At 40.0% G+C, this 26,141-nt stretch overlaps 4 protein-coding genes across 6 annotated transcripts; 3 read left to right on the top strand and 1 right to left on the bottom strand.

Annotated features, from left to right (window-relative positions):
- Nucleotides 1-500: 500 nt before the first annotated feature.
- On the top strand, nt 501-11,735 carry LOC109637695 (macrosialin-like). The gene is made up of 6 exons (XM_069518670.1): nt 501-4,187; nt 5,426-5,895; nt 6,233-6,352; nt 7,769-7,832; nt 8,245-8,418; nt 8,922-11,735. Exons 1-6 carry the CDS (start codon nt 4,139-4,141, stop codon nt 9,059-9,061), a joined length of 1,017 nt encoding a protein of 338 aa, XP_069374771.1. The 5' UTR covers nt 501-4,138; the 3' UTR covers nt 9,062-11,735.
- Nucleotides 11,736-13,364: 1,629 nt separating this feature from the next.
- Nucleotides 13,365-17,723, top strand: LOC109637601 (membrane-spanning 4-domains subfamily A member 4A-like). Its single transcript, XM_020100064.2, has 7 exons — nt 13,365-13,532; nt 13,710-13,831; nt 14,244-14,354; nt 15,241-15,294; nt 16,122-16,280; nt 16,461-16,583; nt 16,841-17,723. Exons 1-7 carry the CDS (start codon nt 13,526-13,528, stop codon nt 16,877-16,879), a joined length of 615 nt encoding a protein of 204 aa, XP_019955623.1. The 5' UTR covers nt 13,365-13,525; the 3' UTR covers nt 16,880-17,723.
- A 587-nt stretch (nt 17,724-18,310) lies between these two features.
- slx1b (SLX1 homolog B, structure-specific endonuclease subunit) lies at nt 18,311-22,649 on the bottom strand. Its single transcript, XM_020100037.2, has 5 exons — nt 22,477-22,649; nt 22,335-22,386; nt 20,599-20,919; nt 19,246-19,461; nt 18,311-18,566 (listed from the first exon to the last, which is right to left on the bottom strand). Exons 1-5 carry the CDS (start codon nt 22,647-22,649, stop codon nt 18,537-18,539), a joined length of 792 nt encoding a protein of 263 aa, XP_019955596.2. The 3' UTR covers nt 18,311-18,536.
- On the top strand, nt 22,527-26,141 carry LOC109637588 (bolA-like protein 2). Of its 3 annotated transcripts, none has more exons than XM_020100041.2 (4): nt 22,527-22,662; nt 23,504-23,568; nt 24,890-24,987; nt 25,857-26,141. In XM_020100041.2, exons 2-4 carry the CDS (start codon nt 23,506-23,508, stop codon nt 25,954-25,956), a joined length of 261 nt encoding a protein of 86 aa, XP_019955600.1. In that variant the 5' UTR covers nt 22,527-22,662; nt 23,504-23,505; the 3' UTR covers nt 25,957-26,141. The 3 variants fall into 3 exon arrangements, with proteins under 3 accessions (XP_019955600.1, XP_019955598.1, XP_019955599.1); XM_020100039.2 differs by lacking the exon at nt 22,527-22,662 and adding an exon at nt 23,169-23,299; XM_020100040.2 differs by lacking the exon at nt 22,527-22,662 and adding an exon at nt 23,230-23,299 and having other exon boundaries at nt 23,489-23,568.

The following is a 26,141-nucleotide window of genomic DNA, read 5'->3' as shown; positions in this document are numbered from 1 at the left end:
TAGATAGATAGATAGATAGATAGATAGATAGATCGATAGGTAGATGGATGGATAGATAGATAGATAGATGGATGGATAGATAGATAGATAGATAGATAGATGGATGGATAGATAGATAGATAGATAGATGGACGGATAGATAGATGGACGGATAGATATTCACCTCATGTGTACATTGATTGACTGATATTTAACTGTTTGTGTAAATTGCATGTCATGGTTTTCTGTCTTGTTTTTACCTGACATGCTATGTGTGCCTTGGAATTGTCCTCCGGAGACATACAACATTTTTTTCTGATATGAGAGAGAGATCTGGTGATCCATGTGGTTGACAATAAATACCTATTATCTTTCAGTGTCATTTGTGTGTAATGTAAGCTACATTTGTCCTAAGGTGTTTTGGACATTTAATTTATCATTACTTTTAAAAACATATAAATTCATTTTCAACCATGTTAGCATGGTGTCTAAATTCACAATGTTGGTCCAGAGTGGAGTGGAATATCCCTTTAAATATTAGATGAGTTGCTATGAAATGAGTTATGCTTCCCCCCAGAATTAAAGTACTCCATAAAGTTTGGAAATTAAAAGATAGATAGATACATATACTAGATAGTCCATCAATCATCATCAATGACTAAAAAATAAAAAATAGAGGATGTGATTTATATAAATATAAAACAAAACAAAAATGAAATTGAATGATGAAAAAATGAACACATAAGAGATGGTTGAGGCATTAAAATTAATTAAATAAAATGAAGAAATGGGCAAGCAATTATATGCATATATTATATGTCGATACAGTTTCTTTTACATCTCATAAACTTGTTGAGAGGAGACAATTGCTGAATTTATGTTCTCATGATGAAGATGGTCTTGTGAACAAGACATGCAATATGATTGTTAGTGGTAAAGCAATTCCAAGTGTGTCAGGGAATATGTTTTTCCTGTTCTTGTTTTACTTCCTGGTTTTTCTGCCTATGTTGCGTTTTTTGCTCATGTGATTTTTGCAGGGAGTGGCTTGTTGTTCACTGCCATCTCCTGCCAGTCTCACTGAGCTGCAAAATCATTGTTCACCATTACCTTCGAAACACTTGAGCCAGCCTCTCTGTCTTTTGCTTACTTTGCTTGTCCACCTGAAACGAACCTCTGTTGTCTTTTATCTGTGCTTATGATCACCAAGAAACCCCCTCAACTGGATTTAGACTCTTAATAATGAACAGGTGAAACGTCCTCACTGTCAGAACCTGCAACTCTCCGCACTTAAGAGTCCAGCCACACAGTCCCCTTAAATTAAATCAAGCTTTACCAAATTTCACACATATGTTTCATCTCGCTGAATGTACCTGTTTTTTTCCCATCATGATCCATGAATTATCCCCGAGGGAAACGCTGATAATTATCAAAAAATGAAATGCAATCTCACAATGTTAAAGAAAGTTAGAAAAAAGATCCAGGATGCGCTCCCTGATCTCCATCCTTCCAAGAAGTTTTGTGGTAATCAGTCCAGTAATTTCCGAGGTGTAGGGACCAAATTTTAAAGAATCACACCAGCTCTCATCATAGCTGCCACAAGATTAAAGGCCCATATGAATGTGAGGTTTTCTCAAATGATATCATCAACTGTGAAAGTAATGGTATGAATCAGCATGTTTCAGAATTCAAAAAATGTGAACCTGTTTCACTGTGATGTTAATGCATTTTGAATATACCGACTTTTAAAGGTTCAGTGTGTTAGATTTAGGTGAAAGGGATCTATTTAATGAATATAAAATAATCCTAGTGATGTTCTCACTAGTGTGTTAAATCTTATATTTACATGGGGAGGGGGTCCTCTCTACGGAGGCCGCCATGTTTTTTTACATTAGTCCAGACAGGACAAACTAAAGCAGGTTTCAGACCTCACGTCTAAAAATCTGCTGTCATCTAAAACATCTGCTGATATCTAAAACATCTGCTGACATCATGTGCTATACACTTGGTCACAGGGTTGAGGTGAGGACACTCCTGACTGTGACAATGCAAGTTCCTCCTTTAGGCTGCATATGTCAAACAAGTTCATAATAACAGAATCACTGTGAACCACCTCAATATTAAAGAAATAATAAATACTACAACTACTACAATTTTTATCATGACTACACACTGATATTATAATTAGATCCACAGTAACTTTCCAGCTTGGACTCACCACTGCACTGCTCTCTCACACTCAAACGCCATTTTAAAGAAAAAGTTGATTTCCCAAATGCAATGCAGTGAAACAGTGTATCACAGTCTTGGGTAACCTTGAGAATCCAATAGAATTCACTGAGCGAGTACAGAAGAAGTAATTTCATTGAGGACGGGCAAATCATTCAAAAGTTTGTAAACTAGACACAATACAGTAACGATAATGTGCTGGCTTTTCAACAAGCTTCATAAGAAAAGGCTTGTTTGTGCAGGGACTCAAGAGTTCTTCTGGTTTGTTTCACCAGCCTGACCCCAACATGTAATAATACAGTAACACAATGAGAAAGAATCATAGCATACATTAAATATCTTGGCTTCCAGACAGAAACAGTTTCTAATACCTCTGCAATTTGTTGAGTTGTACCTTATGGTTTTAGCAGATATTTTACATGTTTCCGGGGGGTTGCCTGTGGCTCACGAGGAAAAGTGAGCCATCCACTAACCATAGAGTCAGGGTTTCAATCCCAGTCTCCCCCAGTCTGCGTGGCCAAGTGTCTTTGGGCAAGACACCGAACCCCATTTGCCCCTAACAGCTGTGCCGCCAGTTTGTGAGAAAGTACTGCACATATACGCACTGCGTGAAAGGGTAAATGGCATTACTTGGATGGAAAATACTTTGAGGTGTCATCAAGACTAGAAAGGTGTTCTATAAATACAGATATTACTCATATGGATACTTCAACCTAACAGTTCTCTGATCGAATAACTTCAACTTGCACGTGGACGAAAATGGAAGTAACGCAGAGTAAAACAGTGAAGGAATCAAAACTGAAACAAAATTTGGTTGGTTGATACAATGGTTACATGAATTTACCAAACATCAGTTATTAGTGTGCAACGAGCATTTTACAAGGCTAAAGCCACTTCCAGTCAGATATATGTCTTGTAACAGTTTCATTCTGATGGAAAATAGCATGTGACCTTTTCCCTCCAGTCAGAGTCAACACGCTCTCTCCCTCTTGCCACAATGGTTTCGTTTCCTGAGTAATGACAAGTCGACATGACTCGTTAATACTAAAGAGTCAACACTAGCGCTTCTGGTTAATACTTTCAAAATAAATTCACTGCAGTAACGCACACGGTGAACCTGAATATACATGACTCATAACCCCTTCATTCCAGACTATGGTATAAAAACTTTGAGTAAGACATTATTCTCACTCAATGCTTTGAAATATGCACTTAGGTGATTGTAGTGTCCTTTTCATTTTTAAAACACAATTTGACTGAATTTAGTAAGAAATCGATTAAAGTAGGACATGAAGTAGGGGATCCTCACAAGTTAATCATTTGAAAAACCCATTACAAAACATTTTGAATCATTCCAGTCAATGAATAAAAACATGAATTTGGTTTGTGGTATATACTGTGCTGTGTACTGCTCTTCTTTTTTTTCATTCTACCTTCAAAAACATACTGTGTATATATATTAATACTTGGTTTTCTTATCTTCTTATATTTAGAGATGTCTGACATGCACCAACAACACCAAAACAAATTCCATGTATGTGTAAACTTACTTGGCATAAAAGCTTTTCTGATTCTGATTCTGATACATATACCTAAATATTGAATGAGAGACATTCATTTATAGACTATAGATATTATTCATTGACACTGTTTACATGGTAAGTAGTAAAGAAGACAAAGATTAATTACTTTTTAATGCAGGTAATTTTATTTGTGAACCATTCTACCATCAACACTGCCTGGTGGCCTGCACGTTGCTTCTCCTTTGCTCAGTGGGCGTGCTTTTATTTTAAAGGGTTTCCTGTGGCGTTGTCTGTGCCTGCAGCTTGAAGCTTGACACTCGTGCATCTGCGGATCCGTTGCTTCACAGTGTCACAAGTTCAGTCGGAAGCGTTCAGTCCGTCAGTCCGTCAGTCAGCCAACACCTGTCACCATGAGCAGAGCAGTTGTTTTCGTGTTCGTCGCCTGCTGTGCCTTCTCAGGTAAGAACTTGTTTTTATCAACATTCACTTAAGGTATTATGGAAAAAAGAGAGAAATGCTCCAGTGCCTTGCAATGTGTTGTAAATAAAACTTTTATTCCCCCTCAGAACTTGGACCCTCTAAGTGATTTAATGCTGCCTTATTGTTGATATTGCTCCTGTCGCAGTGGGGTTATCTAAAAAAAAAAAAGTGTATAGATTGTATAAATGAGGTGTGACATGTTTTTCGAGTGTGACTTCCTGGATTGTTTAGGGAACGGATATTTCCGCAGTCATTCGGTGGAGTTGCAGGTCTGAGTCACATGTCTGCTTCCAGAAGAGGCCTGGTCCTCTTTTTTTTTTTTGTTTTTTGGAGAGAAAGAGACAGGACTGGATGAATCAGTAACAGTTTGTTTATCCTAACACCAGAGTTTGGTTATTCAGCTGCAAATTGAGTGAAATAAATGACGCTAAAATAAGTCGTTATGTTATAATCAAGTGCTATTATTCTGAATCTGGTCTCACTGTGGTTGTTGTTCTCTTAATGTTGACCTTAAAAATGGGACATGGAACTGCAGATAAGCTGTCTACTGGGGAAAAAAACCCATAACAGTGTCATAAATGTCCTGTAGACTGTACTTAAACTGATATATACATAGATAATAACAGTTTCAGCTGACGTTAACATGAACGGCAGTCAAGTTAAAGTAGGTCAGACTGGTAATGACTGTTTGACTGTTACCCATGGTTCAAACATTTGCATTTTTTGTCAACAAATATTGAAGATGCACTTTACAAGGACCAATGTTATATTATTGATGGATCATATATCTTAAATATGAAAAGGTTCAATTGTATTGACAGTGCAGTTCCCCTTAGTTATTTTGTCTCTCAGCTTGTTTTAGCGCATTACTTTGGTTTAACAGCCCAGAAAGTTCTATGCAAGAAAGCTTCAAGAAAAAGCAAGTGTTGTTTTTCATGAGCAGGTGGAGACCAAACTAGGGATAAAAGCTGCACTTACATTTGTCAGGTGGATAAACTCCTAAATGATTTGCCAAAAGCAACCATAACTTTACCATTACATTACTTATGACGATACTACCCTTACTATGGGAAGTGCCTTGAGATAATGTATGTTATGATTCGGCGATATACAAATGAAACCAAATTGAATTGATCAATTATTGCAAGAAGATCATTAAGTTTGGAGGTGTACATTGAAATGGTTTTGTTTCTCCCCCTCTGTCCTTTTGATTTAAGCACTGTCATTGGCTAAAGATGAAAACCCTCTTGCATCTGCAATTCCTGCAAAGGAATTTAGCTCCTCAGCACCGTCAAAACCCCCTACTTCAACCACCATCCCGAAAACCACAACCACCACCCCGAAAACTACAACCACCACCCCGAAAACTACAACCACCACCCCGAAAACCACAACCACCACCCCGAAAACTACAACCACCACCCCGAAAACCACAACCACCACCCCGAAAACCACAACCACCACCCCGAAAACTACAACCACCACCCCGAAAACCACAACCACCACCCCGAAAACCACAACCACCACCCCGAAAACTACAACCACCCCCAAGACTACAACTCCTCCTCCTCCTGAACCTACTCCCTCCACCAACTTGACTGTAGGAAACTACACCCTAATGACAGACAAAAACGTCACTTGCCTGTTGGCTCATATGGCATTGCAGATCCGAGTGGCAAGACCAAAGGTACGTTTCATTTGTTACAACTACAGTGCCAACAACCATAGTCCAAAAAGGTCCTGCCAATGTTGTGGCAGATTCAGATCTAGTTTAATTAAGCCATTTTGGAATTTATTAGCATGAGTACAACTTTCTCCACAAGTCTTTGACTCAGCTTTTAGTAATGCAATTGTCAGCATGCTGTTTTCAGGAAATGAGACGATCTTCACATGGAAGCTCTGATTTCCTCATTGTGGTGGGCTTAATGACGGCAGAAGGGCAGATGTCTTATCTTTGTGTCACAAGACATTTCCTTTGCAGGATGGTCATCTAACTGTCTGATTTCTCTCCGTTTGTCTCTCAGGTCAATGGAACCTTCATTGTTCAGCCGAAGAATACCAAAGCAGTTGGAGGTTGTGTGGGAGACAAGGCCAACTTTACCCTCAAGTTTAAGGAGGGCTACATCACTTTCATGTTCAACAAGGTACTTTTGATTTCCAATATTTGCCACAAATACACCATCATAATGTTGTGATAAACAAGGACAGCCCTTGTTTTTACTATCTTAATTTTGACCCACTTACTCTGATTTGACATTTAAATAGAGATCTCAAGCATTTAAACAGTGCAACATAGATTTGTCCATTTGGTCTAACAAATAGCTTGACTTGAAAATCTGTGTAGGAACTAGAATCAGAAACAACTGTTGAAAAAGGGGAACTATGGTTAACAGGACTGTTCAAAGAGCACATGACATGTGAGTGTGAACAATGCTTGTGTGATTCATTTAGCGGTTGATTCACATGACGGTCCAGATTAACAGGTTTGAATGAAAGGTGCCTGGTGAAGCATTATATTGTGTATAAGTGTCAGGATGAAAATCATTATATAACCCAGGTATTACATCAACAAATAAGCTGTATCTCATACATTAACCCAGCTAGTGTATTAAGTAAAGTAAGTCAACTATGGGTTAGGGTTGTATAGTATTTTTACTGAACATTAATCTTGATTGATCATTCAATTTACAAAATATACCAAAGGTCATAATATTGCAAAAATATTGGGCAATATATTGGACTTTACTCAACTGGAAAGTTGATAAACAATGGCCCCATCAATTCCCCTTGCACAATATATATTGATATCAGAATTTGTTTTAACTCCCTGTAATCAGTATTGCCATTGGCCCTGATAGTCCAGGATCGGTCTTATGCCTTATGTGTGTCTTATGCATAATATATAGCCGAATTAAATGGTCTTTGCCATCAGAAAACATAGAAGATTTGAGATTTGTTAAGTGTTTTAAATAGTGTCTCGATTAGACAGATTCTAGCTGTGCCCCAAATCAGGGGCTGGATCCTTCCGAGGTTTGGCTGAACCGAAGTAAGACGATCTGCTCTACAGAGAACTTCCTATTTGTGTCAACCGCTTGCCCCGCCCTACCGTTGCATCAATAGCTGCTTTGAGCTGTTGCAGCTCGGTCATCCGATCACTAATGTTCCCCGTTGTTTCTTTTTTTAGCATTCATACTGTTAGCTATTTCACTAGGTTGAAGCCTGTTACTACATTTATAACTGTAATTCTCAGACTCTGTTTTGTCTCCAGTGTTTGCCGCCAAATTCACGTTTATAAAATCAATTTGACCGATGGCACGCAATGATTCCTGGTCTACTTGGTCTTCGAACGTGGATTCAGCCTCTGAATTGGGGCACAGCTCAAGTCTCTGTTGCTGAGTTAGCTCAAATTCCAGCATCCACTTAATGGATTCAATTGAACATGCTGGCTACCAGGGTAGCATCCAGGATAATGTAGCCTGACAATATTCTCAATAATGGTTCATTGAAATTGAAACAATTGTCTCACATAAATCCTGTCCTACTGTCTTATATTTCCTCAGAGTGCTGCAGACGTCTACGTTAATGCTCTGTCTTTCAACATCTCCTACCCCTTCATTAAAGGAGGTAAGTTGTGTTTTATATCAGTCTTTACGTGTGATTTACTGCCTTTTACCGATTAAACATTGGACTCTGCTAATTGGGTCACTGCATGTGCACCGATATTCCAGCTGCAGGTGGATGTTGTGCAAGACTGTCAAATATTTGCAGAGACAAGACGCATTTAAGAGGAACAACTTCCTTGTTTGTGTGTCTCTTCAGCTTTGTATAGACATTATCTATGGAGATACTGGAAAGTGTGTGGCTGGTAACAACCAACCTGTTGTCAGTGCAATGCAGTCTAACAAGTTCAGGTCCATATTTGATCATCAGCATTTGTTTTTATGGTCATTGTCCATGATGTCACGGAAGCACATGAGCCTTGTTTTTAAGTGTGTTATATCAATAAATGTGACCTGACTTGACTTTGCTTTGTTAGATTTGCAACAGTTCCGCGCCAACAACAAGTCAGTGCATCTCTTCGCTGCAAAGGTGGGACACTCCTACTCCTGCAAGACTGAATCACTTTACATGGGGGACGGACTGTACCTGGAAGTCAGTGAGGACCGGATGCAGGCCTTCAATCTGACCAAGGCCAATGACTTTGGCGTCCGTAAGTGTCTTCGTATATATAAGAAACGATAAGGGAAGAATTTTCTCATTAATACATGTAGCTTTACGTTAAACGCTTGTTAGATCCATTAATAAAACAAAGCTTGTACAATGTAATATAATACCACAATAGGAAAGTACTCTGTTACAATCAGTAAGTGTCCTGAAAGCTAAATAATTATAAGCACATTCATTTATTTTGTCTTATTTTTTCCATAATTTGTATAATTTTCCAAAAGAGGCATTCAGAAAACTGGATTTTTGGCAATAAGAATTTATTTTTAAACATGAATGAAAATTTAATTTAGATTTAACTGTTTAATTTGAACTATTGGCAGTCACAGACATACATACAGTAGTAAAATGAATATATGCTTGGTGAAATGACGCCTTTCAAATGGGGCAGGTGATTAATTACATTGATTTACTGAACTTTGACATCTCATTAGTTCCTCCAAAACTGGTCGCGTGAGACAAATAACACGTTGTGTGGTTTGTTTCCAGCCGACCCATGTGCTGCAGACCAGCCTGATTACCGCGTCGCCATCGCGGTGGGAGTGACGTTGCTGGTGCTCATTGTCATCGTCGTGGTGGCGTATCTTCTGAGCCGCAGAAAGAGAACCGATGGCTACCAGTCTCTGTGAGGTGTGGAGGGTCAGAGTGATAAGAGGTGCCCCAGAAGTGATGCATGTTATAAAGTAGTCAGTCTGTAAGGCTCTTTCTCAGGGTTTGAAGCACTGAACCCTAACCTTTCCTGTCCTTTCATGCCTTGGTTTACCTATTTTACTGTTCTGTACAGCGTATTATCTACAAGTCCCATAGAATGGAGGCTGGAGTGAGCCACCTTAAAGAGCTTCAGTATATAATCAATGAATACATTTATTTATTTATAGCTGTTACAAATTAATTAATCAGAGTAACACTTAAAAGTTGTATCTAAATCCAAATTTGGAAATAAATAAGAATAGAAAATCGCTAAATTTGCTGATTAATCCTTCAATTCAAGAAAGGCATTAAAATATCCCATTTACTTATATATTGGTCTTTCAAATTATATCTCACTTTCTATTAATTTTCTGCTTCAACATGTAGATGTGTTGTCTGTTCAGTTTAATCTGTAGTCTGACCCACAGAGCAGCAGAGATAGCTCTGATTGACCAGAGTCCTGCCAACACATAAACCTGGCCTTGGACTTTAGATCGAACTGTGAGATGACACCCTGCGTAATAATTTTGACATTCATTTAAAGCCCTAAAGCATCAAGTTATAAGTTGATATCATAAGCAGACATGCAATGTCTGCAATAACAACAAGTAACATTAATAAACAAAGTAGTTAGTTTGTTTTTAAAACCATGTATTCAATTGTTAGCTTTTACTTTTAGTATTCCAGTGGTACAATTCAGACTCCTTACTTATGTATAAGCCAAACAAACCTTTTTATCTTAACATGCCAGTTGCCAGTTTTTATATGACAGTTGTTTTGGCACAGATGTACTGGACAAATGACCAGAGAATATGATTCTCATCAAGCCGTTGACAGAGTATTTCGACACTGGGACACTAAAAATGATGACACACATCAGTACAAACTGAAATCATACGTATTTGTGTAATAACTGACCAAAATGTCTCATCATAGTCAGTTCAGGTTATGGTTTTTTTGATAGATACTCAGTGACTGTATAAAAAGATGGACGACATGAAGTCTGTAGCATCTCTATCTCCCCCTGGTGGTGATGCTCTAAGAGAGACTGACTTGCTTTTGCAGAGGCAGGTGCATGGGCAGGACGTCAATACAAAGGCACAACCCTATGATCACTGCTTTGCAAACTCTGGCTCCAATTTACGTCACCAGCACATGAAGGCGGTGTTCATAGATTCATAAATGGAGACACGTCGTCTATTTTTAGGAACAGTCACTGAGACAACCAGCGTGTTAGTTGTGATCATGGTGTCATGAAGTGAAACTGTCAGATTTTGGTGTCAAATGTTTTGTTACCCTTCTATTGTTTCACAAATTCCATGTCTTCTGCTATCCAGATATTTTGTAAATATGGTAAAATAAGGTAAATTGGTGAAAAAGGGAAGTTAACCGGTCACTAACCTCAATGGTGATTATTCATGTGTTTGCATTATTAATCAGCACAAAGGGAAAATGAATAGCATGTTAGTAAGGGATTATGTCTGCCTTATCAACATTAATTGCACTGATTACTGTTCAATGCTTTGTCTTTTTCATATTTTATGTAGTTGATGTCGTGTTTTCATAGAAATGTAAGAGTGTAGGTCAGTCTGACGTGGGTTCGTACATTAATCAGATCTCAGGAGTCCCTCTCTCCTTCCCCATCAAGTCCACTCTGATACACTTCACTGCCCTGGAGGAACACTTGATGTATTAGTGGTATCGATCCTCTCATCAAACTCTCAACAAGAAAGCAAATTAGCCGTTTTTTCCCCAAAATTGTCAAACTATTCCTTCAATCATGCAAAAAAAAACTGACAAAAAGAGATGATTTTGCACTAATTGCAACTGAGCGGTTCTAAAAGACACACGTTGAGGAAACAACTTTAGATATTGTGCTGAATTCAGTGGAAGAGTTTCAATGACACCATGCAGAGGAAATAAACCAAATCAATATGGATTCAAAGGTTCATCCAAACTGCAGAAACATCTCTTTTCTTTGCTCCAGTAAGAGTCAGCCACACAGCTGGTTTGGGTTTCATGTGCTCTGAGAGGTCAGCCTCTGAAACTCCTGCTTCCCCTTTAACACGATGGAGATTTTGCTTGTGCTCCTCAAAGCATTTACAATTTTCATTCAACAGAATGAACAGTAGCTTGTGTTGATTCATCGGTGTAATGCACCAACTAAGCAGATTTTATCAGGACCATATCCAATAGAAGGTAGTTCTAGTGAAGATTGGACTAAAACTATCTGCATAAATAGAAAGCATGAGTGGGAAATTAAAATATTTTTATTTTTATTTGTGTGAGCTGGCTCTAAGTGCTCTTAAAGGTAGGCTAGGCCTGCCTTTAATGAACACCCCCCCTACTTGTGTTAATATGATGAATATGTGAAATGCTTGGTAATGACTGACTGGAATCAATCACTAACCAATCCCCAACTGTGTCAGCGTTCACTGCCAGCTCCTGCCGGAGTTTTACAGAGAACAGTGGTGTAGTGCAGCTGGAGTAATGTGGTGAAAGTGAGGAAGTGAGGAGAAATGAGGGACCTTGCTGCATGTAAAGTTCTCCACATTATGTGAGCACTTACAACTGTGTGTAACTGCCTGTGCTAATAAAGTTTAATAAATTCTGTGTATGTGTGATCTTCAAGTTAAGGGTTTGGTTTATCATCAAGGGTGAGTTTGTATCCACATTTTTATGAATCCAGAAAAATAATGTGTGGAATGCAAGAAGAAGAATTGCATCATGGGTGACGATCCTGGTGTGTGGGAGAGATTGTTCATGATTAATAATGGATTATAACGTTAGCAGTAAATATGTGCGGTCAGGTTATGAGATCATATCCCTGCATGTTGTAAACCAAAGCTATTCAATAACAAGTGGGCTCAATAGGGAAAGCCCTGGGGATTTATAATAAAAAAATAAATAAAGTAAAGCTATGATTGAGGCTTGATACAGATGTGCAAAAGGTAACATTCCTTCGTTTTAATGACCATATTCACAAATGTAGAAAACAATATGTATTCAGTAAAACAGTGTATTAGATCAGGCTGTGAAAGAAGTTGCTCAACAAGCCAGTGGGAAAAATAACCACAGGGGAGCCGGTCTGTATTTCTCTTGTGTTACAGCCAACAGAAAAACTCAAACAGGCTGAATCTGGCCCATAGGCCACTGGTTGAATAGGCCCTTTCAACAGGAATAAATCTGATTAAAAGGATAGTTCACCCAAAAAAGGAAAATCCCTCATTATCTCCTCACCACTATACTGATGGAGGGACAGGTGAAGCGTTTGAGTCCACAAAACACTTTTGGAGTTTCGGGGGTAAACAGCGTTGCAGCCAAATCCAATACGATTGAAGTAAATGTTATCTGATTCTTCAAACATAAAAAAAAAACAATACACAGCGGTATGGAGGCATTTTATTTATTTAGTTGTTATTTTACGTTGGAAGAATCTGTCACCACTAACTTCTATTGGATTTGGCTGCAACACTGTTTACCCTCAGGCCAATTTCTACGTACAGTCACTGTGTAATAAGTTAACTCTAATGTATAAGTCAAGTCTAATGTAGGTTCGATGTATGTTACTGCCACTGGATGCTTGAATTTCCTTCGGGATCAATAAAGTATCAATCAATCAATCTATCTATCTATCTATCTATCTATCTATCTATCTATCTATCTATCTATCTATCTATCTATCAATCAATCAATCTATCTATCTATCTATCTATCTATCTATCTATCTATCAATCAATCAATCAATCAATCTATCTATCTATCTATCTATCTATTAATCAATCAATCTATCTATCTATCTATCTATCTATCTATCAATCAATCAATCAATCAATCAATCTATCTATCTATCCGTCCATCCATCCATCCATCTATCTATCTATCTATCTATCCTTCTATCTATCTATCTATCTATCTATCCTTCTATCCTTCTATCTATCTATCTATCTATCTATCTATCTTAACCCTGAGACTCCAGGGTTGTTGTGTGGACACTCCACAATGAGTGAATATTCCTTTTTGGGTGAACCATCCCTTTGACGCGCTTCACCTTGAGCTGTGCTGAACCCTCCTGTGTGGTACTCCGTGTAGTACTCTGCGTGGTACTCTGCGTGGTACTCTGCGTAGTACTCTGCGTGGTACTCTGCGTGGTACTCTGCGTAGTACTCTGGCGGCAGGTCTTTTTGGGAAGTGACTTCTCCTGCTCTCAGCCAATCGGAGCTGAGGCTGCACAGCGCTGGTCCCGGGCTGAGGGGAAGTAGTGCAGCAGGAGTCATGTTGCACTGACAGATGCGGGGCGGGACTCGGTCACTGTCCAAGTTGTTGCAAAACTTCAGCCTGAAACCAGCAGATCGAGACAAAAAGGGAAGACATCTGTCCGTGCACTTGTGGATACTACGACCATGGCAGGTAAAAAAACACAAAGACGCTTTATTAATACGCACAGTTTGGAGCTAACGGTGGGGAAAGGGCGCGCGAGGATCCGGGTTGTTTATCCAGAGTGATGAAATCCAGATGTTGTGTTCGGGGTGATACTCTGAAGCTTCCGCGAATGCATGCTGGCTAACAACACGCATGGCATTTCAGATGAAGCAGCGGTGGTGGAGGAAGGCGTCAGCCCGGCCCAGAGCCCCCTGGTCTCGGTCACCTTCCAGAGGAACATCCACAGGAACCAGAAGTACCTGGAGGCTGAGCCCAAGTCCCTGGGGGTACACACACACACACACACAGAGAGAGAGAGAGAGAGAGAAGGATGTCTACATAAAAATATTCAGTTATAGTTGTACCTACTGATAATGACATCTTAGGTTGATCGCATCCACTACAAACTTGGTCAGAAAAATATTTCGACATTGAACATCTCACACATATTCAGTTAAAGCCCCCTACTGGCAACAGGAAATGTTTTCATTCTTTTCATGGGGACTTGTCTTCGTTAGTAGGGACAAAAAGCAAGTCCTCATAATGTAAATTATTACATTTTACGGTGAAGACATGTTTGAAAGTTTAGGATTAAGATTAGGTTAGGCCACATAATGTCCTCTGGAGTCATGGAGACACGACTGCTGGTTTGTGTGTGTGTAACTTTAACCCTTCTCTGTGTGTGTGTGTTGGTTTCAGGTCACTCAGATTGGCCTGAGTATGTTTCAGATCATCTGTATGTTTGTGTTTCTGGCCAAAGGCCTGACTCACTTAGATACTGACATCCCCTACTTCATTTCAACTCTACTGGTAAGCTCGTCTTTAACTCCCAGTGTCGTGCAAGTGTTATGCTTAATATTCATTTACAATTAAACCTCCAACACAACAAAGAAAGCACTAATGAAGGAGTGTGAATTCTTTCTGAAGCCACTTTAGATGAATAAGCAGGAGCCCATTGTAAGTGCATGGTGATATTTACTGAGTTAGCAACTGTGAAAGGTTTTTGGGGCAATTACACTCCAACCGTGTAAAGCGTCTTCATCAGGCAAAGGCCCAAATGAAGGGTGAGGAGGTGAGGAGGTGGGCTGCATGATAGAAATGCAGTGATATTTATAAAAGACCAGCCAGGACCAAAATTCCCCCCATAACCAGGTCATTTTTAAAAATGAGTTCAGGAGTTGTGACGTGGTTTTTACAAATGGTGGAGGCTGTGGAAGTTCATTTATGGTGAATGGAACATTAATGTATTGTGATTTTAATTTTGCAGCCCCTCGACATTAAAACATATTTCCTGTGATTGGACAGCTGATTATTTATTTTGCATTTTGAAGCTTAGTCTTCCTCCTCTTTTTTGTTTTCATTTTTATGTAGCATGAAAAAATTCAAGTCAACATGACACAGATGATAAATACGTAAAAAGGAAACACATATAACAGTGTTTTTTATTTCGTTTTTCTTTCATTAATTTTAAATGATCCAATTATTCGAACAATATATTGATATTTTGTGAATTTCACTTGTAGTATTTAACTAAACACACCAACATAATGCTTGATTACGTCTTTTCATACATGTTGGGATTGCCAGTTGTCTTTAGTTTGTTTGACCCCAAATTGATCCTGTTCTCTTATTTGTTTCCAGACTTTTAAACGTGATTCCCTGCCTCTGTGACCGTGTGTTTTTGTCCTCTCCACAGGTGGTAATCGCCGGGAGTGTGGCGCTAGCAGCACAGAACCTCCATCTGCCAACGGTGAGTGAGCTGAAGGGAACCTCGTAACCAGGAGTAGACACAGGAAGGAGAAGTAACGAGGCAACTTCTGCTTTTCTGAACAGCAACTAGAACAAATTGAATTCTTTCAAATGGAAAAGTAGCTGTTCTCAGATATGAGCACGAGAACTGGGTGCAGACACTTTGCAGAGTTTGCCTTTCACGCATTAATAACGCAGCAGATGAGTCTTCGCTCAGATGAATCTCTGCAGGATTCAGCTGAGGGGTGGTGCAGAGGCCAGAGGCAGCATGTAGTTTATTCCACTGCATAGATCATGTGTTTTCGAGGACAGCACATTACATTACACCATTTAATTGAGCTGATGCTTTTATCCAGGGTGACTTCCAATTAGTTCAACGTCTATGAGGTCCCATTCAGTGTTCAGCATCTTGCCCAAGGACACTTCAGCATGCAGATGGCACAGGCTGGGATTGAACCGCCAACCTACTGGCGCACACACACAAACTCTCTTGACATTTTCATCTGTGTCTTCTTTATGCATCGCTCCTATTTTGAATCCTGAGATATTTGTTTTCTCAATTTATTTATTTCATTGCGTCTGTCGCGTGTTATAATCCTGCAGAAAATCTGCTGTCGTGTTCTCGCATCGCCTCCTCCGGACTTTCTGTGGACGTTATACGAGGGGACCAGGCTGGAACAGCTTGAACTTGTTTGCCTTTATCATTCTTATTTAAGGATTTAAACATCAAGTCCATCTCTTATTTTCTCTGTAGATGGGAAAAGTGTTATTTTAGAGAGAACTGTGTTTAAAGTCCCGTCCCTGTATTTTGTTGTGTGTGTGTTTCAGCTGAGAGCCTGTCTGGGGATGCAGATTGTGGCGAGTGGCGCGTCCCTGTTCAACATGATCTCCTCTCTGGTTAAAATGGACAACACGCCCCCCTTTTGCTGGCACTATTACTATGACAACAGCACACTTCGATTCGGGGAAATCTGCCATAATATTGAGGTGGTTAATAAATATTAAAATAAATCTGACGCACAGTTTGCAAAACACAGATTTTTGGTCTATCAAGTTACAAGTAAATGCTGAACTGAAAAAAAGAATACACGAAAATAAAATTGAAACCACACTTCATATATCCTCCTTCACTGATTTCTTTCTTTGTAAACGTCGATTCACTTACAGAGTACCCGCTCCCACTTTTTCGCTGAGGCTTCGCTCGTCAACGCTGTCCTGCTGGCCATCTCCGTCACTCTGGCCGCCTACTGCTGCAAGGTTGTCAACTGCTGCGCCCCAGCCCCCAAAATGGTGAGTACACGCCATGCCAGCGATGTGGTAGCAGCTCTAGGTTTCCCTAATAAAGCCTGAACGTACCAAACACAAGAAAAAAGAAAGACTGGTGGAAAAGACTGGGCCAAACCAGCTGGGTTTGGAATTGTACGGAGAATTACATTAGAGGCACACTTCTAAAGAAGACAAGATTTAACCGCAACTTCACTATCTTACTGTAGTAGTTGCTTATTCTGTTTTAATTGTCTTCTTTCCTTGTTTCTTGTCCCTGTCAGACGGTGATCACTGTACAAACCCCTGCCGTCCAACAGTGAGGCGACACATGCAAAAGGGATGTAACACACTTAGTCACACACTAATGCTAACGTCAAAGCTGCATTAACACTTTTATACTAACAATGGACGACACGACTTATGGTGTGTGATGTGAAATGACTTCCTCTCTGCTCCACGGAGCCGTCCAGCCTCTTCTAGCTCGTTTGTTTTGCTTCTCATACAAGCCTCGCGTTTCAAGTCACACCTGTTGAAAGCTTAAAAAAAAATCTCTGATGAAGCCACTTGTTCGCTGTGTGCTCCGGAGCAACCGGCAGACACTCACAGTCAGAGCGCAGCAGGTGAACATGGAGCATAAAGCAGCTGCAGAAAGCCAGGAACTAACAGGACTGTCACTGTCTATGTTTGCTGAAGATGTTGTTGAAGATGTCTGAAAACTATACATGCAGCTTTAGTGTAAATTTACAACGTCCTCACACATGACTCAACAGTTTTTCCATTAGATCTGTTTTTGCATGTATTCATTTTCCTATGTGGATTTATCACAGGCCCTGTCCAGACCAGGGTCGTAGTCTATAATTGTAGTAATGATGTGAAAATGTTGGATGAGAAATAGTAGAAAAAGGGACAATTCATTTTACATGTTAGAAATAACCATATCTTGTGCTGAAGGTACGAGAAGGTAAAATGATTCAACTATATCAGGGCAATTACATTTCATTTTAATGCTTATTATGCACATTAATGCTTTGCTGAAAATACTTGTGCTTGGATTTTTGGTAACTTTACGAAGATACTTTGTGACGATCACTGTGAATTAATGCTTCACTGATGTATCCTTTGTCACTGCAATTCACAACTATGAACAATAAAACGTTAGTTGTTTGCAGTTGTTGCTTTTCTTTGGGGAAAAAAAACGATTTGGTTTCACCATGTGAGAAGGCTGACCCTGTGTACCTTGAAGCACAGCTGTTATTTAAGCCAGTATACTACTGTTTACAGTGCACTGCTCTTGTGAAAACAAATTGATCCAAAAGCGAAGTGTAGATTTGAAAAGAAAATGGCAGATTGCTCCATTTTTCGTCCTATTAATAGAAAAATTCACAATCATCACAGGTGCACACATCCGTGGGAACCAATCCGGGAGGTGTGCACGAACATTAGACCTTTTTTTAAAATAAATACTGTGCTTTTCCAAATGTAACATTACAGGAATGAGCTCACTGGATTATTCACAGTTCCGATAACTAACTTCCTGTCAGGGGAGAGTCATATCCAAAAGAGTTTTTTGTCTGATCAGCAGCCTTTACATGTGCTACTAGCTCTGAGGTTTGGTGTTTTTTACCTAACATATGTACATGTACTGTAATGACATGACTTGCTAATAACACAGTAAATGTAGTTTTGTTGACAGAAGCGAACCAGCACATTCAGTCTGAGCCTGTTCCAGATAAGTAGTGTACACCCAACACTTTGTACATATATACAACTTTTTATTTTATTTGTCACATAAGTTTTTTACCACCATAAATATTTAATACATTAAACTCATAGTTAAAACACATGATCAGATTGATTGACGTAAAAAAAAGCATCCAGTCTGTCTTCATTATTATTCATTATATCCCATTTAAAATAATCCACATCGTTATCTGACACCGCACTTCACCAGGGCTCAGTTTCGCAGACTCCGCTCTCTCATAGCTGCAGTTCATCTGCCCAGTGGCTCTGTGGAAAGTCCAAGGACAAGTAATAAAATAAAACCTAAAGTCACTTGTAATTAGATGAACCGGTGTCACAATACTAGTGACCAAAAAGATCACAGATATCGGTATTATTGTGTTAAAATGTGCTGTATCACTCAAAAAGCTTTTTATTTTACAATTAAATATTCTGTTGCAGGTTTAATTGTAACCTTAGATATATTAATCAAATATGTGGGGATCAGGGTGTAGAGTGGGTCGTCCTGTAACCAGCATGTCGGCTGTTCGATCCCCGTCTTCCCCATTCTGGGCAACATACTTAGCCTCACATTGCCCCTGACGTCTTTATTGTTGCAATGTAGGAATGTGTGCGTGAATGGAAGATAGAAATAAAGAACATTTCACAATATAAGAAACACACAACCCTAGTGAACAAAGTCACGTGTAAGAACAATACGACCATAAGTACATAAACAATGTCCGCTGTTGATGACAATAACTAACAACACAACACGAGCTGTGTGGAGGAGGAAAGGTTGACAACGCTTTACGTTAAGTTACATTCATCCCTACTTGAAATAAGAGAAACCTCCTGACTGGAAACAAAGAGACTAACAGGTGATATTTAATCATATCTGCCAAAATATGGAGCAGTAAAAGTATACGTTCATCTTTTCTACACAAACACAGGTAGTGTAACTTACTTGGGATGCAGATGCCGTGATCTCCTCCAGGTCTCCGAAGCAGCCGCGTTTATGACGAATGAGGCTCCCCCACAGCACCGAGTGACGACACGCTGGACAGTCTCCCTCCACAGGCAGGAGGTGCGACGGTTCACGCTTCAGGAAATGTTTGGCGAGGCAGATCTCATGACTGCTCATTCCACAGGACGGGCGGAAACAGCTGAGCTTTTCTGATACCTGAGAAAAACACCAGGCAAAGATGTACGGTCAAGATTTGATTGTACTGGAATGAAGGTTAGCTGGTATTTTGTCAAATTAGAATCAGAAGTACTTTATAAATCCCCGTAGGGAAATTCAAATGTCACCGAGCTCCTGAGAAAGAGGTGAAAGAGCAAAAGCAGGTATAAACATAGCAATATAAAAATCAAGTAAGACTAAAATTTTATAAAAGATATACATATGTAGAAATAAAAAACGGGTATGTAATAGATTTACATTTGTACATGAATGTAAGTTCAAGTATACACAGTATACAGTATTAAGCTTTATAAATTACAGTTGTCATTATACAATTTGACAGCCACAGGCAGGAATGATTTCCTGTGGCGTTCTGTCGAGCAGCGTGGGTGGATGAGCCTACCACTGAACGAGCTGCAGAGGCTAATCAAGACATTATGGAGAGGGTGTGACCGAAAGTCCAATATTGTCCTTACTTTGGACAAAGTTCTCCTCTCCATCACCAAATTACATTTGCAGACTAAGGCGTTTGATGGGGACAAGCTCCATGTTTTAATGGTGGGACTTTAAAAGCTGCTGACTCACAGTGATACATTCATAAATCTTTACATTATTATTTTAAACCTCAGCCCTGTTATGAAGTATGAACACCTGACACTAACATTATATGACAGAAGATAAGGGAAAGCATGGGGAATGACAAGCCTGCCATCATAGAGGGGAGACGCAATATCATTTAGAAACATCCCTCATTTTGAGGCAATCCCTCAAAGACACACAGAGACACAGAGAGAGTCAGAGAGACACTCCTTTCTCGCCTCCACACAGCTGACCAAGCAAACAGAACATTTTTTGTGTAACTGTGTCAGTGTGTAACTGTATCTGACCTTCTTATACAACTTTCAAGCCTTAGCAATCATCAGCACGCTAATATGCAACATTCTGCATGTTACATTTAGAGATTACAGTAGAAGACAGTACAGTTCAAATATCCATTAACTGGCCAGACATTATTTTCTAACATTAAACTTGATACAGATTTTTTTTAGTAACTCTAACCAGGACACATACTGAGCAGGACATTTTACAGTGTAAAGATCCACTTGGGGTATTTTCCAAAATCTAAAGGGTCACTACCTTGACTAAGCCTTTGCAGAGAAAACATCTGGACACGTCTTCCACCTCCTCCCCCACAGGCTGCTGTTGCTGAGTCTTCTTGGCTCTCACGCTGCCAAAAGCGATGGGGATGTGCAGGGGGGGCTGCAGGCTGGGCTCAAAGTCCATCCTGTACTCCTGCTTGAGCCAGCGGGCCGTCAGCGGAAGCCGGTTCCACGGCGCCACCCGCAGCATGTTGGAGAGGACGCGCCAGTGGAACTGCAGACTCGACTCTTTTTTGGAGCGCCGGGAGACATGGGAGAGTCGCCTGGAGGAGTGGGGGTGTTGCCAAGCCCACTCAAACTGATATGGATGAACCGTGATGACAGTTAGATAAGGATCAACCCATACAATCTAAGTCATACCATCCAACCCTAACCCTAAATCGGAAAAGGGCCCACACAGCCTGACATCTTCAGGGGAACAAAAACCCTGTAGAGCCTCTAACTTCCTGTTGGTAATATACACTACAGGATAACCAATTGAGATGAACTCCTTTTTACAATGACTATTTCCAGGAGCTTTTGTGGCACAGGTCTTGGCAACTTGGCACTTAAATCACTGTCTGTTGTTTTTGGGTGTTTTCACCACACCAGAGACACCATGTAGATCTGTGCTGCTATTTGGAATTAACTGATGTTTCAGTGGATTGATACAAAGGAGAGAGAGCCGACAACGTGCTGAAACTGTCAGTAAATAATGTTTTGCTTCAGGAATCCATTTCACTTTGTCATTTTGAGCACAGTGTTGAGAAAGGGACAACACATCTGTTCCAAATCTAAATAAACAACACAAAAACTGTCCGCCCCATGTCCTCATACTGATCAAAAGCTCCCATGACTTTAATTAAAGCCCATTCAGACTGGCAGCTATTATAAATAAATGTTTTTCATAGTTTGATTTTAATCATTTAATAACTGGTTGTTAACAAATCTAGAAAAGAGGGCGGGATAAATACATGTTCATTGTATTTTGTGCTTGTCAACATTCCCAAATAAAAGTTATATTTTGTTTGATAAGAAATGTAGCAGAACAAATATTTGAGTGTGAAAATAGACTTGTCGCTACTCTGTTGGAAAAACTATAGATAAGTAACAATTTCGAAGGCTCCTCTGCTCAAACACAGGTTAAGGTCCTGAGGTTCCTGTTGTGGAAACAGGCTTCCATTGTTCCAGTGGTTTAAATGTTGTTTCAGAAGTTCTCACACCATGTCAAGTACAGAACTGTCAGGTCAATACTAACAACTCACTTATCTGTCCCTCCCTTATCTCAAATCATATATTGCTTAACTGTAACTTAACTTTTCAACAAAAGTTTTTCAATCTCTTGTTTTTTTTCTCAATCTCAGGAAAATACCCCCGAAACTAGATCAACTTCAAATTTAGAGATTCAGGAAAATTCATAAATGCTTCTATTACTTCTCACCTTGATTACTCAAACAGCCTTTTCTCTTGTCTGACTCTGATAATTCTGAAAAGACTGCAGTCTGTGCAACACTTCAGCAACTCCGCGTCTAACTTTAAGTAAGAGATACGATCAAATCACAGCTCTGGTATGAATTACTTAAGGAAGCAAGGTTGTCTTATATGCTTTTATCATATGGCTCAATAGGAGTACCAGGGTTTTTTGTCTTTTATGTATTTTATTCTCATTGTTTTTCCTTCTGTATCCAATTTCTGTTTTGAAGATCTTTGTACTGTATTATTATAGATACTTACCCTGAGGGCAGCGATGTCCGAGGGGAAGCCGTGGATGATCAGGACCATCTCCCTGAAACAAGGGAACACAGAGAACAGAAGTGAGCGAGTGATTCCACGCAGTGTGTCCATGCTGTCGATCAGCCGGGGGAGCGGATCTCACCATGGTCCCCTGCCGCTGGTCCTCTTCGCTCCGCCTTTGTGCCTCCCGGCGTTGTGCTGCCCGATCCTCCGCTCGGGGTTCACAGTGAAGCCGATGTAGATGCGACCTTTGAATTTGGGATTTGTGCAGTAAAGCATGTAGACACCGAAAAAGCTTTCCACCTCCACCACCATTGTACAAGGCGATGTGAGTGTTATTGTTGTTATCAAGCTCCCGATTAAACACCCACCAACACTTAGCAGTTGGCTAAGTTAGCTTGGCTAGTGCAGCCTTAAACAAAAATACGACATGTCAGATTATTATGACACCATCCAGTTTAACTGTGGAAATACTTCCATTCTCCTCGCTAATCTATTTTGACTTCATGCTCGAGGACAGAGTCGAAAGCGTTAAATGTCAAGAAACGGCCATGACTGAACTCCTGCCTGCATGTAAACAGTGTCCACTGTAGTAGCCCGTAACGCTGCCTGACTGAATATATGTTTTAATGACTGAATGTATCTCTGTCCGTGTCTTAATAATACCTCACATCACATCTAAACACTCATTAATACTATTATATCAAAGTGACTTATCGTGAAACACGTATTTGGGTTTTTTTACACGAACCTTCTGTGAGTATTGAGTTAGTCTTTCTGCGAGGACCCCCTAATGTTATGATTCGCTACTTTAAAACAGACAGGCCGCGCCTGATTGGCCAGAGTTTTCCACTGCCGCAAAGCAATTGGACATGTGTTCCGTCAGTCATGATGTCACACACTCTAACACCCACCTCTTCATGCTGGCTGACTGCAATCAGAAGATCGTCCAATATAAATATCTGGTAATAACGATTACTCTAATTAAAACTTGAGTTCACATCGATACTGCAGCAGCGTTTTATTTGAAATATATCCGAGCTTGAAGAATACTGCAGCACTTCCGGTGTCCGCGTGTTTACCTCTGCAGACTGAAATCAATGAGTTGTCCTCATCTGTGGTAGCAATCTGATTCACTGACCTTAACCTCACAGCATTTCTTCACGCAGACATGGCCGTAACACCTGATCACATCCGGGACAAACTCACCAAGGAGCTCGCCGCAGTGCACGTGGTACGTGTCTCGCAGTTATTTGTGTTTGTGTTGTGATGAGCATTGCGCAAGTGTAAATGTGCAGTGTAACGTAGATGTGTCGTTAATATGTCGTACCTCGAGCCACTGGACACACACAGTTTCATTCACCATTCCACGTTGTCCCCCCTGCTTCTGCCTCACGTGCCTCGAGGCCTGTCTGGAATTGTGGCAGCCGACACTTCCGGTGTCAATTAAAGGTGCTCCAGCCACCTGCCAGTGAGATGCAGCAGCTCGGCACCTCAGGTGTCACGTGTGTGGCTGTTGATCCAGTGTTACTGGACAAACGACCACTGGCTGTATCATGCTCCAAGGTCACATGTGAGGGTTCCTGTTTCTATTGCATAGCACTCATGCACTTAAAGAATCGTTCACAAATAGCAGTTGCGATCCTCAGATGAGGGCTTGACAATTGTTTCTATATTTCGTTTTACCCCATCGACAGTGATATGTAGTGGTTTCTCTCTTGTGACAAATGTACTCATCTTAATTCGCTTTGGACAAAAGCGTCTGCTAAATGTATTGCTGCAGAAACAAACCAGATACACCAGTGACCAAAACAGGCTTCTGATGTACAATTGGCAAGAACAAAAAAAAAGAAACAGTAGTGTGACGAACATAACTTGCTGTGCCACATATGAAAACAAACTTGGATAAAATGGTCATGATTATTCAAAGCAATGATCGTGACTTTGTGCAGTTCCTATGATGTAGGTGTTACACGAGATCTGCAGTAATAATAATAAAGATTATAATAACATAGTTATGTATCCATCCTTCCTTCATACCACTTATCATGTGACTGACACTGGACGGTTGGAACCGATCCCTAAAGGGTGGGTTGTAAAACAACATATTGCAATATTATGTTCATCAATATAACAAAGGTTCAATATATTTAAATCTACTGCTTATACATTGTGCAAGTACAGTGAGGAGGTAGGAACATTAGTTGATGTACCTCACATTTGTAAAATCTTCAACTTTATATTAAATGTTTGTCATTTTCTGCTCACAAAGAACTGATATGAAATTTTCATCTGATATAATTTGTGACATAAAGCCCACCTCTAGTAATAATAATAATAATGATAATAATACTAGTACTAATAACACTATTACTAGTATTACATGGGTAAATGGTTTGTAAGGGTTTTCTTTTTTGGGGGGAGCAGAGTTGTTCTCTCCTCAGGAATATTTTGAGGTTAATCAACCCCATCACTATCCATCTCCCCGGGTTTCCCGTGTCATTTATCAAAAATGTCAGACTGAGCTAACTGTCGATCTGTTATCTGTTTACCAGGATGTGGAGGATACATCACCGAACAGATGCGCAGCCAGCTATAAAGTCCTGGTGGTGTCACCCCAGTTTGAGGGAAAACCACTGTTACAGAGACACAGGTATCACTCTGTTCTAATTCTCACCAATATACACGTCTGCAATGTAGCCCAAGTCCGTTTAATTCAAAAAGCATTCAAAGGAGGGAGCATGGATGGATTGTCAGGTTTTAATAATGTTCTGATAAACCTACACAGAATATATTTGTGTCACTGTAGCTTATTGTAATATACATATTATTATGATAATTGATTATATCAGAGCTGTGCTACATTACATAAATTAATATCTGTGCAGGGTTGTTACAGGAGCCCAAAAGTCACAGACACCATGAGATCCTGATGCCAAGTACTTCAGATACTAATAAGATACTTATTGCTCTGCATCACAATATTACCTAAGAGTGTGCACAAGGCTCTGTGCGGATAAATGTATATATCTGTTACAATCCAAATATCACAGGGAGTAACATAACTGAAATAGTACCCCTTTTCCATCAAGGCAGATCAAGGGCTGGTTCAGAGCCATGGCCTGATCCAAGCTAGTTCTTTGTGTTCGACGGCCAAAGAACTGGCTCACTGCCCGAAAAACTGGGTTGACTCTGGCAGCAACACCTCGTTGGTCTGGAAGAAAGAACTGCTTACGTCAGGGTCTGGGGGGGGGGGGGGGGGGGGGATTAGCATGATCAATAAGACCAACCCAAACATTGTGACCACCATTTTAAAAAAACAGCTTCAGGGTACTTCAGGGTTTCAAACATAAGTTTTGAAGTCATCCATGATGCAGCCTGTGTGGTGCCAAATACAGTGTTATCAAATACTGTTTGAAAAGTAACACAAGCATGGAGCTACTGCACATGTGTATTACAACATGCCAGCAACATGCAGCTGTACATGAATAAACTCCAGTTGTGTGCGTCATGTGTTGACAGGATGGTGAATACGTGCCTAGCGGAGGAGCTAAAAGAGATCCACGCTTTCGAACAGAAGACCCTCACACCAGAACAGTGGGAGAAACAGAAGTCCCAATGACACACATACACACAGATACACACACACACACACAATCACCCTCACATCAGTTTATAATGTCCACTATAAAGGCCTTATTATCTGACATACAAAAAGATAGATGAGTACTTGCTTTCATCTACTATGAATCTGTAATGTGGATTTAAATCAAGTAGAATGTTCTGCAATAAAATACTTTCATGTCA

The sequence above is a fragment of the Paralichthys olivaceus genome, chromosome 22, assembly GCF_024713975.1.
Source record: "Paralichthys olivaceus isolate ysfri-2021 chromosome 22, ASM2471397v2, whole genome shotgun sequence".
Classification (NCBI taxonomy): Eukaryota; Metazoa; Chordata; class Actinopteri; order Pleuronectiformes; family Paralichthyidae; genus Paralichthys; species Paralichthys olivaceus.
The sequence above is the reverse complement of the archived record's forward strand: the minus strand, read 5'-3'. Positions and strand labels throughout refer to the sequence as shown.

Excerpts from the sequence above, each read along its gene's own strand:
- LOC109637588 (XM_020100041.2), top strand. The coding sequence starts at position 23,506 with ATGGCCGTAACACCTGATCACATCCGGGACAAACTCACCAAGGAGCTC. Across the intron at positions 23,569-24,889 it reads AGCTCGCCGCAGTGCACGTG|GATGTGGAGGATACATCACC; the intron begins GTACGTGTCTCG and ends TCTGTTTACCAG. Across the intron at positions 24,988-25,856 it reads CCACTGTTACAGAGACACAG|GATGGTGAATACGTGCCTAG; the intron begins GTATCACTCTGT and ends ATGTGTTGACAG.
- slx1b (XM_020100037.2), bottom strand. The coding sequence starts at position 22,649 with ATGGTGGTGGAGGTGGAAAGCTTTTTCGGTGTCTACATGCTTTACTGC. Across the intron at positions 20,920-22,334 it reads CGGACATCGCTGCCCTCAGG|TTTGAGTGGGCTTGGCAACA; the intron begins GTAAGTATCTAT and ends CATCCATATCAG. Across the intron at positions 19,462-20,598 it reads TCTGCAAAGGCTTAGTCAAG|GTATCAGAAAAGCTCAGCTG; the intron begins GTAGTGACCCTT and ends TGTTTTTCTCAG.
- LOC109637601 (XM_020100064.2), top strand. Across the intron at positions 15,295-16,121 it reads AGAACCTCCATCTGCCAACG|CTGAGAGCCTGTCTGGGGAT; the intron begins GTGAGTGAGCTG and ends TGTGTGTTTCAG. Across the intron at positions 16,281-16,460 it reads AAATCTGCCATAATATTGAG|AGTACCCGCTCCCACTTTTT; the intron begins GTGGTTAATAAA and ends ATTCACTTACAG.
- LOC109637695 (XM_069518670.1), top strand. The coding sequence starts at position 4,139 with ATGAGCAGAGCAGTTGTTTTCGTGTTCGTCGCCTGCTGTGCCTTCTCA. Across the intron at positions 4,188-5,425 it reads CGCCTGCTGTGCCTTCTCAG|CACTGTCATTGGCTAAAGAT; the intron begins GTAAGAACTTGT and ends TTTTGATTTAAG. Across the intron at positions 7,833-8,244 it reads CTACCCCTTCATTAAAGGAG|ATTTGCAACAGTTCCGCGCC; the intron begins GTAAGTTGTGTT and ends TTGCTTTGTTAG.